Source organism: Mixophyes fleayi, chromosome 12 (genome assembly GCF_038048845.1).
Source record: "Mixophyes fleayi isolate aMixFle1 chromosome 12, aMixFle1.hap1, whole genome shotgun sequence".
In the NCBI taxonomy this organism is placed as follows: domain Eukaryota; kingdom Metazoa; phylum Chordata; class Amphibia; order Anura; family Limnodynastidae; genus Mixophyes; species Mixophyes fleayi.
Genome location: NC_134413.1, coordinates 13,750,116 through 13,769,208, shown reverse-complemented (window position 1 = coordinate 13,769,208; position 19,093 = coordinate 13,750,116). Strand labels below are relative to the sequence as shown.

General features: G+C 40.7%; 1 protein-coding gene across 5 annotated transcripts in view; it reads left to right on the top strand.

Moving 5' to 3' along the window:
• The window catches only part of UNC79 (unc-79 subunit of NALCN channel complex), a 112,116-nt gene that overhangs the window by 57,543 nt on the left and 35,480 nt on the right, over positions 1-19,093 (top strand). For 4 of the 5 annotated variants that reach the window (XM_075192890.1, XM_075192888.1, XM_075192891.1 and 1 more), the window contains 12 exons: positions 169-348; positions 542-607; positions 3,081-3,367; positions 5,909-6,091; positions 9,236-9,398; positions 11,242-11,391; positions 13,771-14,922; positions 15,765-15,872; positions 16,767-16,883; positions 17,083-17,166; positions 17,397-17,499; positions 18,439-18,579. In XM_075192890.1, coding sequence (XP_075048991.1) covers positions 169-348; positions 542-607; positions 3,081-3,367; positions 5,909-6,091; positions 9,236-9,398; positions 11,242-11,391; positions 13,771-14,922; positions 15,765-15,872; positions 16,767-16,883; positions 17,083-17,166; positions 17,397-17,499; positions 18,439-18,579 — 2,734 coding nt within the window. The remainder of the gene's footprint in view (positions 1-168; positions 349-541; positions 608-3,080; positions 3,368-5,908; positions 6,092-9,235; positions 9,399-11,241; positions 11,392-13,770; positions 14,923-15,764; positions 15,873-16,766; positions 16,884-17,082; positions 17,167-17,396; positions 17,500-18,438; positions 18,580-19,093) is intronic. The other variant, XM_075192889.1, reaches the window with a different exon arrangement.

Genomic DNA, 19,093 nt, shown 5'->3' with positions numbered 1-19,093 from the left:
CGCTGGCATCTCAGAAATATTTGGTAAAGACTTCATTAGGTTTTCCCAAGATTTTTGATATTTATTATTCTTTTATCATCTTTGATAATATCATGTGTAAAGTTGCATTCATAACAGTACCTAATTAAAAAAATGTGTTTTCCTCATGTTTCTTGTCTCAAATTGTAGCGATCACAGCTGTGAGAACCAACGTGGCCAATCTCAGCGACGCCGCCTTGTGGAAGATCAAAAGAGCGCGGTTTGCCCGCAATCGTCAGAAGAGCGTGAGGTCGCTGCGGGACAGCGTCAAGGGAGCTGGAGAATCCAAGAGGGCCCTCTCGCTGCCCGAGACCCTCAGCACCAAAATCCGTTGAGTATTGAGCCGAATCAGGCGCCCCCCACAAGTGTTCTCATCACGGCCCAATGAGACTTTGCTTTATTAATTTCTCATTTTTGAATTGTGAAACTCTTGTTTGGTGTCTTCTTGGCAGCCGTCTCTCGCTCCGCTAACTGTCGTGTTGGAAGATTTGTTTACTTATGGCTGTTTCTTTCCTGTCTTCAGCTGTCAGGCTGACAAGACACGAGCAGTCAGCTCCCGCACTTGGGGTCACGGCGGAGCAAGCGCAGGGTAAGTCTCTATGAGAGACTACAAGAAAACCGCTTTTGTTTTCTTTAACGTACAGGTCTTCCCTGTCCGATATAACCCTCGAAATTCAGTGAAGTTAAAAAGGAAGGAAACTCACAACCTAAGTTTCCTGATATAAAGATTTTCTGGATCAGACACAATGGTCACATGGTCATTTATTAGAGTCCAAGGGCTAGATTTGCTAAGCTGCAGGTTTGAAAAAGTGGGGATGTTGCCTATAGCAACCAATCGGATTCTAGCTTTCATTTATTTAGTACTTTCTACAAAATGACAGCTAGAATCTGATTGGTTGCTATAGGAAACATCCCCACTTTTTCAAACCCGCAGCTTAGTAAATCTGGCCCCAAATCCTTACCGCTGGAGACACATAATCCTTTTATTTGAAGAAATTTAATCCTGCAATCTATACCCCATTATACCCAAAGATAGAGGGGATTAGGAGGCAGTTAGCAAGTCACACCCCATAATTTCTGCGCATTTAGGAGCGAGATTCGCCGAGAATATTTAGAATAGATCTATAAGACCCACTGACAGCTGGAGTGTGTGTTGATCATATTACTATTTATACTCATCGGAAGGGTGTGTGTATTCTGACTAAATTAATATATAAAATACCAGAAGCAGGTTAAGTTCAACTATATCTTCATACCATATAGTCCATGAATTAGGAGTATATAGGTACAGGATTATAGTGCATCCAGCTCATTTTATTAAGATCACTTTTTATGAGCACATTTTTATTCTATATTTCGCTTTTTTAAATAAATATGTCAATAAAGGTTATATTTTAACAAAGGATGGTTGTAATACATGTTCAGTAAAATAACAAATCATAGAGGATTTTGTGCACCTAAATAAAGAAACTTCTGTTTTTCCTCTTTCCTACCTTTGATATTGTTATGTTTCTAGGTAGCACCCCAGTCAAATAGATATATATGATATATATAATTGGGTAGCATATACTACTCATAAACATTTTTTTATTAGACTGGGTTATAATCCTATAGTTGGTGCGCTAGAACAACCCCCTGTTACCCAAATCCTTAGCCAAAAGTTTGATCCAATTTGCCCACACACGGCTGGATGAGTTCAGTTGGCTGATGACCACTCGCATATTCAAAGAGCGAATGTTCTCTCTTTTAGTGGTTTAGTAACAATATGATATATATCATTAGTAGACAACGATAAAGTAGCTAAAAGGACATTTTTATTGCTGACTCAAAGGGCCTGAGTCATTAAGGTGCGTATACTGGGCACATCATACGTTGGTTATAAATCGCAAGTAAATCAACTCTACGTACACCCGTCACAATACACGTGGTGTTCGTGTAGGTTTACTAGACCAAACCCTGCAGGATACGTATAATACCTATGTGGGATATAAAATCTCAAAAGAGCGCACGGAAAAAAAACTAATTAATGTTAACTATCATTAATATAGTCATTTATGATTATAAATATAAATTTTAAAAAAAAGTTTTGCTTTTTTTTTATTTTTTATTTTCCCTTGGAAAAACATTTATTAGGCTTTCCTTAATGTCAAGTGCAAACACATGTTATAGCATGCATACGATGTTGACATCACTAAGACTTAGACTAGTCCTGTAGCTGGAGCAAGAGATACGGCAGAAAAACAACTTTGAGATGGGCAGCGCTGGATTCGGAGGTGGCTGCGTGCTCTCGAGTTTGGCACGTCCTCATTGTCAATTCACTATGGCCACACGCCCCCCTCCCCCACACAGAAATTGTAGACAGTGATAAGTGTCCTTTCCGTCCGCATACGCAGCGGGCTTGGCTTCTTGCGCGGCCGTATGTCCCGCTTTTGGGCATGCGCAGAGTGATTTTGCGTAAGATACACTCAAAACAGCCAGATATGTGCCTTAATGACTGAGGCCCAAAGACTTAATAAGTGTCTGGTCCAAAAAAAAACATGTTCTAAAGGAAATAGGAGGATGGGGCATATACAATAGTTTGAGGGCATTGGCAAATTTGGTATATGTATATATATATGAACAGGGCATTTGTTGGTACCTCATAGGCGTTTACCATGTGTCTACAGCCGCTCCTGACTGTGTACTGAGCAGTGTTTATATTGTGATTTGAACTCTGTAACGTATGTGGCATACACACGTCTAGATTTTGCTACGTATGTTAAGATTGGTTGATCAGCATCCAATCAGAATACACAGCGATACAGAATGACATCACATGATCTGTTAGGATCAAATGATTGGCTGTTGCCAATCTCACAGGCTAGGGGAAATGGAAATGAATGTATCATAGAGAGTGTTCATGTGATTGATAAAGTCAAATGCAAACTCATCTGGGGTAATTATCATATGTATAATGAATTTATTTACTCCCACACATCTGTCACAGCAGGAAAATTAATAAAGCAAAGTGCTCAGACAGCAGCTGCTATCACAAGGGTTATACACCTTTGCGTTAATTACAGGTCCACAATCCCCAGAGAATGACCACATCATCAAGGACCCTCTACCGGAGGATGCCGGGATTGACCATCAGACCGTGCACCAGCTAATCACCGTCCTCATGAAGTTTATGGCCAAGGACAAGAGCAGCGCAGAGACGGACATCAGCAGCGCCAAAGCTTTCAACACTGTGAAACGCCATCTGTACGTGCTGCTCGGATTTGATCAGCAGGAAGGCTGCTTCATGATCGCCCCTCAAAAGATGCGCATGTCTACGTGCTTCAACGCCTTTATTGCGGGAATAGCTCAGGTACGGCGGTCTGATGCTGATATAGAGTTTTCCCCAATTCCCCACAACTCTTTACTAGTATTCTGAGTCAGACTGATTCAGTCTCCCGTTCCACTGCGAGCAATGCTAATTCCCTCGCTTTTAGCCACAGCTACAGATGCTTTTTTTTTTTGCTATTGTGGATCTACATGTCCCAGCATGTACTGACAGCCATTGACCGCTGCTTGTTGAACCACAGACAAGATTAAGCCTCTCCAGGCAGTGGCTACTTCACGGGTCCTGGCCACTTCATTAGTTAAGTGGTGGGGGCTGGGCTTATGACGCGATTCACGTGTCATCGTGGCCCCGCCCCCTGCTGCTATAGGTTAGAAATTGTGATGACAGTGTAGGGGGCATGGCCAAATGATGCAAATTATCAAGCCACACCCCCACCTGCCTACCTTTTCCCGGATCTCCCAGTGGGCAACTTGTATGATATATATATATATATTCCTCTCCAGAGAATAAGACCATTTAAAGTGCCACTGTCTCCTGAACACAATGTAGGCAGCCATTTTGAGAAACGCATTCTCATAAATATTGCCTCAGCATACTTGCCTTCTCTTTGGGAGACTCCTGAATTTCGGGTAGTTCTCCAGAACTCCTGAGAAAACAGACCACCCTCCCGTGTTCTGCTGGTTCCTAGTGAAGTCGGCAGAAGGAGGCTGCAGTGATGCAATTTGTGGCGAAACGCGTTATTTTGGCCCTATAGATGATGACGAAATAGCAAACTGATGACATCACTGGGGCAGGAGGCAACGCACAGAGGAGGCAGCCATTTTGTGAGCTGAACCAATATTCAACAGAGTGCAGCCTATCAATTCCCTAGAAACTTAAAGCATCCCTGAGGTTTGATGCACTAAAATGGCTGCCTGCACTGTATAGATAATGGATACACTTTTTTCTAAAACCCAACAGGCAGAAAACTCTGGAATATGTCGCAACATTATTTCTGCTGTGTCAACAAGTGATGAATGACAGAAAATAAGACTTCTGTTAGTGGATGTAGATGGCCTGGGGTTCACTGTATGTTTGGAATCTGTGAATAATAACAGAACAAAAATAGTAACAATTAAATAAAAATCCCCCCAATTAAATTAGCTGAAATGTGGATATAGTTTAGTCAGGGGGATATGACATATTGCAAACTGAAGACGATAAACATACGTCTAGCTTCATTTGTTAAAAATGTCAAATTGCTTAGTGCTGGTTATTGCTATTTATCATTTTCAAAAATAATTTAACTAAACATCCCCAGTATATAGTACTTCCTATTCCATTCTGTTTCAGAATGCAGACAATTTTACATACATGTTGAAGATTGTGGTACTTCTCCATTTTGTTTTAATTTTGGACAGTGCTTAGGCTTAAAGTGAGTGACATGTGCAGAAGACTGTGTCTGAATGACAGTCTCCTAGGTAACAGAAATGCTCTCTACCGAATGGTCACAGCCAGCAGCCTAACTGGCATGCTATGCTTTACCATTTCATCTTTAGTTTGTTTTACAAGCTTTGAGCCTTTGTCTAGCACTTTGAGCAGTGTATCTTATTGTTATTATTCATATGAGAGTAGCTCTTATAGCTGTGACTGTGTCATAGCACAGTACTTATGATAGCTGTCAATCATTTCCAGGGATGTACTCAAGTTTTGCTGATGGAAATTTGTTTTGGCAATGTCCTGCACAGTGCCACTTCTCTTGTTCGCTGCAGTGCTTGGTATATGATTCCTGTTAAAATATTGTATTGTGTACATGGCGCATGGTCTTATAATGTTGCAGTATTCACTATATAAAGCTCCTTTGTGAAGCAGAAACAATGTGGAGGTGTAACACATTTTTTGGCATAGTTTGTGCCTTTGTGTACACTTTGTGCGTGCACAGGTCTACATCCCATTGCTGACCATTGTTGCGACCTCATGTTGAGTCACGGCCCATGATAGGACAGTAAAATTAAAAATGGCGTTTTAAAGTCCTTACTAACATTGGGAACCATCCCTTTTATTAAGTCCCCAAAAAAGTACAGTTTGTTTCTGTGGTTTTCCATACCAACGCACCTGGATCACGCAAGAGGCATGCCTTAAATGCACCATGTCCGCCCATAGAAGTTAATTGAAATCTCTTTTCTAATTTTTTTTGCATTTACCAGCACATTGAGAGGATTTACTGTGGCTGGTAAACAAGGGCAATAGTTTGCACCTCTGCAGTTACCACCATCATGATATCTTAAGCTATATGTGGAAACAGAGTTAGAGCTAGCGAGCATGTGGACCCGGTGCATGGAAGCGGAGAGGAAAGGGAACCGGGGCCCTCTGCACTGCACGGGCTGCACCAATGGTAATTCTGCCACTGTGTGGAAATCAGCGCAATCCTGCTGAAACAATTGCACTGCGTTGATTGCGTTCTTTTATATAAAGCAGCACACATGATATCTATCAAGCAACAACCCCCCCCCCCCCCCCCACGACAAGTATACATATATAATGATGTAGGGTTGTCATGTAAGTGCTTGTGTTGTATGTTTGCAGGTGATGGATTATAACATCAATCTGGGGAAGCATCTTCTGCCGCTTGTGGTACAAGTCCTAAAATACTGTACCTGCCCCCAACTCAGACACTACTTCCAGCAGCCCCCTCGCTGCTCGCTCTGGTCTCTGAAACCGCACATCCGGCAAATGTGGCTGAAAGCTCTTCTCGTCATCCTCTACAAGGTAAAACCCTCTGTGAACCTTAGAACAATTAGGGTCAGATGTTGAGGTACCAAAGTTGATTGGAAACATGAAGCTCATTATTTCTTTACAAAAAACATACATAAATATAATTAATTAGTGATTTTTGTGTTTTTTTTATTTTATGGTTTTTTTTTTTCATTTTGTTTTTAAAGTAAAATCAACTTTTTCATGTTATGCATTACTGATAAACATAGTTTATTACATGATTCCAAGTAGTTTTCTTAGGTTTTTTATTTTTAGCACACCCCAAAGAGGTGCGAGATAAAACAGTGCGATAGGACCGTTTGAGCAAAAAAAATGGTGCGTTAAAAATTGAATTGAATAGCGGGTAAAGTTAACGCGCTCAAAATGAAGATAAACTGCGTTAAAATGATTTAACACGGTGTTAAAAAATAACTCGCGGTCAGTTGAATACCCCCCTAAGAGGCCATCGCATTTGGGTTATATACTGCTTTATTCACTGAACCAGAGTCATTATTTTATTGAAGTCTTGGGCATTGTTTGGCGATGTAACAGATCTTGGTGGGGTTGGTTTGACTTTGGAGTGATCCATCAAAATTTTGCCGTTAGACCTGGTTGTCCCTAAAATGTCTCTGATCTCTGATACCACATGTGTGAATGGACAGTTCAAGTTGTGAGTCTAGATTTAAACAGTGGAATGACTTTATGTATGTACCCTGCACATCCACACAGATTTCATGTGCCCTAAATGTCTCACTATAGAACATATACACCTCATCTACAACAGAAACCTTACTAAGTTAGAGAGAAAAAACAGCCTTTTGTTCATACATAAAGTCCATCAACATTCAGGAATGTATCTCACGTTTTTCCGGCTTAAGGGAAGTCAGCTGCCTTCAATCTGTTTGTTTTATATAACAGCAATTCAATGGATATGTTAATGGGCCATCTTCTCCAACCCCAGGTCACCCTTATCCCAGACATCTGTCAGGGCTGATCTGACGCACTGACACAAAGGTGGGACAGTCATTGTCCACCTGACAATCTGCCGAAGAACTCGTCTCGTTTTATGACAGTGCGTCAGAGCCCACGGCTGTCTGAGAATATATTAACAAAAACATCTAACGATGGGCAGACAACTGATGTGTGCTCTGTAGGTTTCTCCCCCTCTGTAAATGATGGTTGGTGTAGTAATGCAGAATGCTCTAACCAGACGCTATCAGGGTTTGCTGGAACTTGTAGTTCCAAAAGTAGTAGGTTTGAAACTGACGCACATGGCCGGCAATTTTCACCTCTAAATGGATCCAGCAGTTTTGAGGGTCAAAACTCAAATTTTCGGCGATTTAGAAAACCTAATACGCCATCAGTTTAGTTATAATCCACAGCAAAAAGGCAGTTTTTATTTTAGACCTGCTTCTGGTAGGCTACAAAGCTCGTACTGTATGATGTTTGAGCTGTCTTGCCATTCATAACATAAGAGGATGCACCATTAATTTATGAATTACAGGATATGCATTAGTTATTGATTAAGGGGGGCAAAATTAATTTATAATGCACTTTATAGGGGCGAAATTTATTTATTATGAAATTAAGGAGGCAATATTATTTGACTGCTAAGCATGCACTTAGGCCCATCAGCATACTGGCACTTGTAGTACCACAAGTGTGCAGTATAGATGGGGCCCTCATCTTGAAATAATAAGTGTTGCCCCATCGTAGTTAATTATTGCCCCCGTTAGCAGTCAAATAATTCATAAGTTAATGGTGCCGGCTCTTATGTTAAGGAAACTCAAACAACATGCAGTTTGAACATTTTTGCCTATCAGAACTACCTCTATTTTCCTGCATTTTTCTGGTGGTTTGCAAAACGATTGCGTGATACATCTTCATCATCATCATCATCATTATCATCATCATCAGTTATTTATATAGCGCCACTAATTCCGCAGCGCTGTACAGAGAACTCACTCACATCATTCCCTGTCCCATTGGAGCTTAAAGTCTAAATTACCTAACATACACAAAGATCGAGAGAGACTAAGGTCAATTTAATAGCTATATATCTCATGCTTTGTATTCTTGTCAAGGCTAAAAGACGGGACGTTGATTTGTAATTATGTCACTTTCCAGCGATTTCCCAGCAGTTTTCTGTTATTCCTCCGTCCAATGTCTGGCGTGTGGTCAGTCTATATCTTCCTTGTTTGTCCCTGTCATGTCTAATGCTGAATTGTTTCTGCATGTCATGCGATCTGTTCTGTTAATTGCATCCATTCATTCATTATCCTGCTCCGTACCCATGTACTTCTTACATCTGCTGCTTTCGTGGCTGTCATACTTGCACTACTGTGTCAGGCGCTACGGAATCTGGGCGTCATATAAATAAACGATGATGAGGATGATGATGATCAGTTCGCCCCTTTTTCATACATTTGCAGTTTTCAAAACCTGAAACAAATTGCAGATTTTTCCCAAATCGCCGCTTGGTACATTTTCCTCGTTATTTTTCATTACTGTAATTTGCAGTAGACAAATGAACGTTAATATCTGATTGGCCGCAATTGGTTACTAGACATTCATGGTCTTTTTCTAAGCATAAATCCATATTTAACATTTGTAGTAAAAATATTTGCCTAAGAAATGTGTTCGTATTAGTTGTAATCTTTGTGACCCTGGAAATACCTTTTGTAGACACTTGTGAATACCGAAGGACTGTGTGACAATATATTATAATACCCATCTGCTGGTACATGCATGGATCCAATAGCAGCACAAAACACTGTCTCTCCCCTTTAAAACCATCACCGCTGTCTGTCGTTTAGTGTTTGAATCCTGCACAGTGAACAGCAGTAGAGAAGGTAACACAAAATTAAGCTTTAAGCAGACACAAAATTAAGCTTTAAGCAGGATGTGGCGTTCTATAGTCCTATGGAATACTGTCTGATCTAGTGCAAGTAACCTTAATAATATTACCTAACTAGATGCCCAACATTGCGGTTTCTTCTACACTAAAGCCACAGCTACCATGTTCCGTTGGAATATATATCTTTGTGCCTATTATAGTGAATGAAAACCACTTGTTTAAAGTAGACATATCCTTTAACCGATTTATGTGATAGTATATTAATATATTATGTTATATTTTTTTATGCCCTTACTTACCAGTACCCATACCGGGAAGCTGATCTTGGCAAGATTGTGTTGCATCTGATTCATATAACTGTCAACACCCTGAACGCTCAATATCACAGCTGCAAACCGCATGCTACAGCCGGACCCCTGTACAGTGACAACAGCAATATCAGCAGATACAGCGAGAAGGAGAAAGGTGAAAGCATCATGTTGTATTGAATTCTGCTGTACAAATCAAAATGAATTGAAATATATTCAATAGTAATATCTCTAGCTATTTCAACCCTCGATATTAGTACAGTTTCTAGGTGAACGTCATACTTGCCTACTCTCCCGGAGTGTCTGGGAGGCTTCCCGAATTTGGAAGAGTCCTCCCAGCCTCCCGATTGAGCAAGCACCCTCCCGAAACCCAGGCAGAGGTGGGCTTAATGATGTGATTCATGGGACCCGTCCCCCGCTGTGCCACTTGACCCACTCTCCAGGAATTGCCCAGAGGAGAGGTACTAAACGTTGGCAAGTATGGCTAGCGTTGGTGGTTTTTAAGACAACACTGTACAAATTAGAGGAAAGCTGTTTCCATGACAACAGAACTCTTTACTCTGGCTCAACAGTTAGAAATGTGCTGTAAAACTACTAGAAAACAAAGGGGAGTGTATGTATTTGCTCAAAGGCAATGTTCATATCCAAAGGTTGCATTGGTATATGCAGAAACTAAAGTAATTGCTATGCTACCATGCATTTATTTTTCCAAAGTTTGAGACAGAGGGCCTGAGTCATTAAGGAGAGCAAAGCATTTTTAAAGGAGTAACTGTGCATCTAGGCAAAACCATGTTGCTTTGGAGGGGGAGGTAAATTTAAATTGTGGGGACAGATTTATACTTGGGGTAGGGCATGTCCTAGATCAACTTTAAGTTTCAGTGTAAAAATAAAGCTATTTGTGTGCTAGATGAAAAAACTGACAGTATTTAACTTATGTGCAAAATAATAAACTAATTTTCACTCTTTGCATTGTAACATGGTTTGTCCTGGAGAACATTTACTACTTTTTTTTTGCCTTACTATCCCTAATGACTCAGGCCCAGAAAGAACACATGGGGCCTGATTCATTAAGGATCTTAACTCAAGAAACTTTTTATTTCAGTCTCCTGGACAAAACCATGTTACAATGCAAGGGGTGCACATTAGTATTCTGTTTTGCACACAAGTTAAATACTGACTGTTTTTTCATGTAACACACAAATACTTGATAGCTTATTTGTACACTGACATTTAAAGTTGATATGTGTGTGCTACATGAAAAAACAGTCAGTATTTAACTTATGTGCAAAACAGAATACTAATTTTCACCCTTTGCATTGTAACATGGTTTTGTCCAGGAGACTGAAATAAGAAACGTCTTAATTTGAGATCTTTAATGAATCAGGCCCATGGATTGTATCCCATCCCGATGAGAGACCTGTTCATTTTGTATCTTGCATTATTAGCCCATCTTGTGGCCTGGATCTAACACACATTTTGTTCAACATAATATGCATTTTTGTTAAAACATAAATGTATGAGGATTTACATTACAAATAATGTTTGCTCATAATGCACATGTGACTATTCCTCTAGAACTAGATCAGAGACTCTTAAAAGGAGTTTCCATCTTCATATAACTGTATTTATTGGCTCGTGCCTGCCTGCAGCTTTTGTTGGATACATTGTTTATCTTCCATCTATGTTTTCTACAAGCATCTTTATAGCATCTAGACAGAGTTGTTTAATTTAAATTTCCTAAAACAGTTCCCCCCCCCTCTCCCCGATTAATGGGAGTAGCTTTTAAGACCCATAGTTTAGTTTTACATTAACAATCCTTCTATTTAGGTACATTATGTTGGTTTCAAAAATAATCATTTTTCTAAAACGTACCTGTCAGGGAATCATGTATTATTATTAAAATAGGATTTATTTATGATAATAGTTGTCCATCGAAGGAAGTGATGAAACTTTGTATTGTTGTCAGTCTAAACTATCCATTCTTACATTTCCCCCAACAGAGGAGGACAGTGTCTTTGATGAGTCCGACATCCACGATACGCCCACGGGAGCCTGTAACAAGGAGTCCCAGACGTTCTTTGCACGGCTGAAGAGGATTGGGGGGAGCAAGATGGTGAAATACCAACCAGTGGAGATGAGTGCGCAGAGAAGTATGAATAGTACCCTTATATGTACATTACTCCAATCACGTATGTCGTGGTCTTCTGTCCAAGATGTAGATTATACAACCCAATATCGCTAGAGATCATGGTTACATAGAGCCGGTTTCATGTTTGGACACAACTTGCATAAAAGTTACATTTTAAATAAAAGAGCACCGAACTTGACCTTCGTTCTGACCGTATTCAAACTAAAGTGGATCTCAAGATACGTCTCCATTGATATCTGGGTGTAAGTACGCTTTGCCTAAACCTTACTTGCCCTGTGTACACGGACAGAAAAGACTGAAGTATCCACACAAACGTAATATAAGAACACATCAGAAAGCATCTTCAGTCATCACTATCAGTTAATACTGAACACCTGCCCTGTAGCTGGTGCAAATGATACGGCTGACGCCAGCCGTACTTACCAGAAACCCAGGACTTGAATCTGCCGCATCTGCGGCGCAACACCCTCAGCGCGCCATTACTGTGTATTATCATTATTATTATTATCGTTTATTTATAAGGTGTTACAAGATTTACGCAGCGCCGTACATGGTACAAACAGTAGAGAACTGCAGGGAAGAGAGAGGTGATGAGAACGAACATGTAGAGAGGGTTAGGTGGATGGCTGATAGACTTTGAGGAAGAGGTGAGTATTAAGTGCCTGTTTGAAGGGGAAAAAATTAGGGGACAGTCGGATGGAACGTGAGAAGTTGTTCCAGTGGAGGGGGGCAGCAAGGGACAAATTTAGGATTCGGAAATTGGATTAGGTGATCAGGGTGGAGAAGAGGCGACGGTCACTGGATGAGAGCAGGGAGCAGGAAGGAGTGTGAATGGAGAGGAGGTTAGAGATATATGGGGCAGTGGGGTGGGAGAGGGCTTTGTAGATGAGGGCAAGGAGTTTGAAAAGTATTCTGTAGGGGAAGGAGAGCAGTGTAGGGCATGGCAGAGAGGGGAAGCAGAGGAGGAGCGGCGTGAGAGGAAGATGATTCTCGTGGTTGTGTTAAGCATAGAAAGAAGGGGGGCGAGGTGAGAGCGGGGATGGCCGGTGGGGAGAAGGTTACAATAATCAAGACGGAAAATGATGAGTGCATGGATAAAGGTTCTAGTGGCGTCCAGAGATAGAAAGGGCCAGATGAGGGCAATGTTACATATTTGGAAGCGGCAGGAATGGGCAAGTGATTGAATATGGGGTCAAACAAGAGGGAGGAGTCCAGGGTAATGCTGGTGGTGTTGTTAACAGTGATAGAGAGGTCACGGTGGGATGAGGATCTAAAAGGAAGGAAGACAATGAGTTTTGTTTTAGCAATGTTAATTTTAAGAAAGCGTGAGGACATCCAAGAGGAGATGGCGGAGTGGCAGTCAGATACATGAGAGAGAAGGGGTGAGAAAGATCAGGAGACGAGATCTAGTGGTACAATCACAATTATATCAGTCAGAACCCCTATGTTCAACATCTCTTTCCCTCCCCTGTTCCCCCTCTAAAGTCGAGGACAGTCGTAAGTATAATTTGCCTTCAGACATGAATTGTATGTAAGTGTGTTCATTGGCGTCGGAGCTGAGGGTCTCTCTAGTGCATCACTTTGGGGCAGATATTCGGTTCCTGTGTCTGTTTCTTGGCAGAAAACATTAAAGACGATAATTTATACGAGCAGGATGAGAAGATAAATCACATCGTAAACACAGAAACTGTCTGTAAACACTGATAATCCTGTGACGTTAAACATCAGTTCACCTTAAACATATCTTATGCAGTGAAAGAGACTGTGTGGAATTCAGTAGTGTGTGCAGCTGACAGTAACATCTTATGGACAGTGTTGTTTCTGTGACAATAAAGTTCTTTGCTGTGAACAATATATTAAACGAATAGGAGTCATAAACTAGTTTTCTTCTATAGTTTTAATAAATAGTTATTTATTCCTGTAAGCTGTATTCTGATCCAATGACATGCAAATACTGATTATGACCTTAAATGACTTTAATTTCCTGTTTAAATGTTTTCATGCAACTGTCATTGATTACATTGCTTTACTATTCTATCCTTTTGTGTTTTTCATCAAGAATTTTATATGAACTAGAGTTGCTTTTTATTGTTGTTGCCTTTGGATATGGCACATAACTGTTCTGTGGATAAAGTTGTATCCAATACACAGTCGGTAGTTGGCCTGTGACTTAAAAAGTAAAGTATATCTGCCTGGATGATATAAAAGCATTAGTAAAGAAAACACAAAACCATAAAGTTGTAATGTAATTAGTAAACTTTTCTGGAGGGCATGTACAAATCGATAAATTACAGTTGTCCGAAGGTGGGAATGACCTTTAAATGACCTTGAATTGGAGACCAGCCATAATCTTAGTTCTCATTTGTTTGCTGTGTTCCAGGTGAAATTGAACTGGCTGAATACAGAGAGTCAGGTGATACCATTCTGCGCTGTGTGAGAGAAGAGAGTTTTCAAAAGAGGAAGCTGCGTTCCCTTAAGCAGAAGTCCCTAGACATCGGCAACACGGACTCGTTGCTCTTCACTTTGGACGAACATCGCAGGAAGTCCTGCATTGACCGATGTGAGATCATCCACTCCAACACCCAAAAGATGAATGACTACAGACGCTCGAGACAGAACTCATCCAACAGGGCTGATAACATGGACAATGACAATCCTTCTGAAAGAGAGAGTTGTCACGAGATCAGGAGACCTGTCATACCAGAGGTGAGGTTGAGCTGCATGGAGACATTCGAGGTCAAGGTCGATTCACCTGTGAAGCCGCCTTCTCCAAGAGAAGACTTGGACCTGATAGATTTGTCGTCAGACTCCACCTCGGGGCCAGAAAAGCAATCTATTTTATCCACCTCAGACAGCGACTCTTTGGTTTTTGAGCCGCTCCCACCCTTGAGGATAGTCGAAAGTGATGACGAAGAGTTCCAACTCATAAACAATGGAAGCATCGTGGTTTCAACGTCTTCAACTCCCATCAGCACGTCGGTACTTAGCCTCAGCATGATGCCGTTGGTACAAGTGAGTATAGAGGATTGCTCTAAAAACTTCACTGCCAAGGATTTCAGCTATAATCCAGCTTTGCAAGCAGAGGACGTCCCTTCCCAAGTTCCAGAAGATCAAAAAGACTTTGAAGAATTGGCAAAGCCAGAGGACATGCAGGAGATCTCCAGCGGGAGCCCGTTGACTCTCAAGCAGAAGAGAGACCAACTGCGCAAGTCCTGCGCTCTGGCCGACATGTCTGTGGACGACAACTTTGAGGACACCCTGGAGGAAAGCAAGTCCCCTGTAAAAAGTACACTCCTCAATGTCCCGGAGGACACCGAAAACCAAACGGACAGCGATAAACCAGATGCTAGCACAGAATCGGACCCGGAGCAGAATGCAGAACAGAAGGAAGAAGCTGAGGAGTCTGAGTTTAAAATACAAATCGTTCCTAGGCAGCGAAAGCAAAGAAAGATCGCCGTCAGCGCAATACAGAGAGAGTACCTGGACATTACCTTCAACATCCTAGACAAGCTGGGGGAGCAGAAAGGCACGGGTAACTAATTATAAAATACGTTACATTGTAAATAATCATACAACTTAACGAGGACTTGTCAGGTTTATGAAAAAGTATGTTTTAAATAGGGCTTTGTGCTCTATATATGTATTAGAAAAAATGAAAACCTCCTATGTTCCTTTTGCCTAAGCCTGACACATCGGCTAGTGCAGTATCCAAATGCCGTATGTCTACTTTAAATTCTGAGTCTTGCTCATACTCCTGCAAGTTCCTCCTACATCACAGAGCCATTTCCATCACAATGAAGTTCTCTGCTATGAACGGGATTCAATAAATGGGAGTTATAAACTAGTTTTCTTTTATGGTTTTTAATAAATAGCCATTTATTCCTGTAAACTCTATTCGGAACTAACGACATGCAAATGTTGAATGGAGCTTCAACTTTCAGATTGCTATCACTTTTTTTCTATTTTAATGTTCTCATGCAGCTTTCACTGATTGCTTTTCTTTACGTTTAATATGAACTAGCAGGTTGTTGCCCTTGGATATGGCACATAACTGCTCTGCCCACAAGAGCAGAAGAACAGTAACTAAAGGCCGCCCAGGAGTGAGCGTGACTGAAGCTGATATATGGCATTTGCCTATATACAAACTGCCGTACTGTGACGTATGGTGACAAATCTGACATGTCCTCCGTAAACCATGTGTTGTGATATAACATGCCTCATCTGTAATATAGAACTGTGGTATTTCATAGAAGCACATGTATGTATTCCAATAGTTTAACTGAACTTGTTCCATTAGAATGATCCTTGGTTTCTCCTGTTCCACAACGTGGGCAAAAATGTTCTTTCCAAAACATCCCTTGTTTTTCTTCACAGAGGCGGAATCTAAAGGGCTTTCTATTCTGGAGATGCCCAGAGAGTCATCTTCTGCCCCCACCCTGGAAGCCGGTCTCCCCGAGCCCATCAGCCGGTCCTCTCTCACATGTAGGTCCCCTACACTCCGTATAGATCTAGATAACGTTTAGGGAACAGTTGTCCAAATTGAGATCTGTTTACTAATTTAGTTTCTTCAGTCTGACAGGTGAGATAGATCAACACTATACAAACTAGGGAAATTATAATAACATTTCTTATGGTTGGTACTGAAAATGAAAACACAAGAATGAATGAAAACTCTTCTCATAGGGGATGGGCTTGAGATGAATAAAATATATAATTATGTAGCTGTTTTGGGGGAAATAAAATATGAATGGAAGAGTGTGCCCTGAGTATCCCCAGGGTGTGCCCAGAGTGTACCCATCGGGGTGTCCAGAGCGTGTCCAGAGAGTGCCCATCGTGTGCCCAGAGTGTACTCATCGTGTGCCCAGAGTGTACGCATCATGTGCCTATCATGTACCCAGGGTGTGCCCATCATGTGCCCAGGGTGTGCCCAGAGTGTACCCATCCTGTGCCCAGGGTGTGGCCAGAGTGTGCATAATGTTTATGTGAACGTCACTATAATAGGGAAGAGAACTATATGTGTTAAGAAATGGAATACACACAGTACATGTATGAAGGATACACACAGTACATGTATGAAGGATACACACAGTACATGTATGAAGGATACACACAGTACATGTAAGAAGGATACACACAGTACATGTAAGAAGGATACACACAGTACATGTAAGAAGGATACACACAGTACATGTAAGAAGGATACACACAGTACATGTAAGAAGGATGCACACGGTACATGTAAGAAGGATACACACAGTACATGTAAGAAGAACACACACAGTACATGTATGAAAAAACATCATTGTGTTGTATTTGTCTTTGGTAATAAAGCTGCTGACTCCTGATATCTGACCTCTCTTATTTCTGTCCATGAAGCACAATACAGACAGATGAAGAGAGGCAGCCTGGGGGCCCTGACCATGACCCAGCTCATGAAGAGACAGCTGGAGCACCAGTCCAGCGCTCCCCACAACATCGGCACCTGGGACCCCGGTAGGTGGAGCCCCGTACAGACCACACCCCTTATTAAAGGGAAATATCCCCAGTCCAGGATATTTAAATGTAGGCTTATATTCAATAACTTATTGGAAATATACAGTGCAAGTTCATACATTTTGCAGTGTGTTTAAGTTCAGTATTCGGTATGTAAATAGTAGCTGTATTTTACAATGTTTCTATTCCTCCGGTTTAGATGATCCCAAAACTGCACATGAAGTCTTAGGGAGCATATCGGAGGTCTCGATGGGAAGGACGAGCATCCCGTACATTCAGATTGGTGCGTTCAACACTTTATTACTGTCATTTATCACTTAAAATCATTCACTTCCACACAGTATCCGCCACTTACCTATAGGCAAGACACATACACTGTATACTGCCACTAGGCTGGTTATTTCATACCTCTAATCAGGAATCACATTACTACAGTCAGAAATAACCATTATATTTATTATATAACACATCTGACACATATATACAATAATATTTACTATTGTGTCTTTGAAGGGGCAACAAAGTCCAGTCTCCTCTCAGCCCCCAGTATTGTCAGCATGTTCGTCCCAGCTCCTGAAGATTTCTCCGATGATCAGCCCACCATAATGTCTGACAAGTAAGTGCCCAACAAGCTTGACATCGAACATGGGTTACAAACCTGTTGGCCGTCGCCCAAAAAAATAGGACCCTTTAGATTTTGCAAAACAGTATATTAGCAATTAATAAATTGGGGCCTGATTCATTAAGGATCTTAACTTAAGAAACTTCTTATTTAAGTCTCCTGGACAAAACCATGTTACAATGCAAGGGGTGCAAATTAGTATTCTGTTTTGCACATAAGTTAAATACTGACTGTTTTTTCATGTAGCACACAAATACTTGATAGCTTATTTGTACACTGAAATTTAAAGTTGATATTTGTGTGCTACCTGAAAAAACAGTCAGTATTTAACTTATGTGCAAAACAGAAAACTAATTTGCACCCCTTGCATTGTAACATGGTTTTGTCCAGGAGACTTAAATAAGAAGTTTCTTAAGTTAAGATCTTTAATGAATCAGGCACTTGATTATTATTCATATTTTAATGTTATTGTGTACACATGCCTAATCTCCCTTTATATTTTTGTAAAATAATATACTTGTAGACAATAGTGAAATTACTACATGGTAATACATTCTTTATTAAAAATATTAATTATGGGTTTGTAAGATAATTTGAGAGTTAGTCAGGGTCACAAGCTGAATAATGTTGAAAGCTTTGAGTATTGAAAAACAGATTTTAACTGTTGTAAAAAGAAAAGTTGGGCCTCCCTCTGTAATTAAGGAAATTACAGAAAACAGATCAACTGTTGGACATTATTACATATCGCAGACGGCGTATTACCGAGCTAAATATTTGAGATGTTTATATTTGTCCAGTACATTTTCTGTCCCATTCCTTTGCTGACAGTTATCTTGCTGGATTCTGAAAGCTGAGGGTATCTGTAAAGCACAGAAGCCTTAGTCTGCCAGGCTTGCAGTCTCCTAGGTAACATATTTGATCTGTATCTTTCAGGTGCCACGATTGTGGAGCCATTCTAGAAGAGTACGACGAGGAAACCCTAGGCTTGGCTATTGTCGTCCTCCTGACATTTATTCACCTGAGTCCAGATTTGGCTGCTCCTCTGCTGCTAGACATCATGCAGTCGGTGGGAAGGTATTATATAGTTCTGGAGTGTCCGTAAAACTTATATAGTCTTGTACAGTTCTAGAACACTCAGTCTGGTTAGCACAATCGCTTTAATATTTTATCTACGCTGATAAACCATAGCGTAGTAAAGCATTTTCCTACAGTAAACACCCTGAGCCTGATTCATTAAGGAAAGTAAGGCAAATAAAGGAGTACATTTGCTCCTGGACAAAACCATGTTACAATGCAAGGGGTGCAAATTAGTTTATTATTTTGCACATAAGGAAAATACTGTCTGTTTTTTCATGTAGCGCACACATATTTGATAGCTTTATTTTTACACTGAAATTTAAATTTGATCTAAGACATGCTCTACCGCAACTATAAATCTGTCCCACATTATAAATTTGCTTCCCCCTCCAATGCAAAATGCACAATTTATTATATCCTCACCACGATTGATGAGCATAAGATACAAGACCGTCTCTTTGTGGCACTTTTAGGTTGACCATTATTATCTAAAGGATATTTTTCTGGCTAA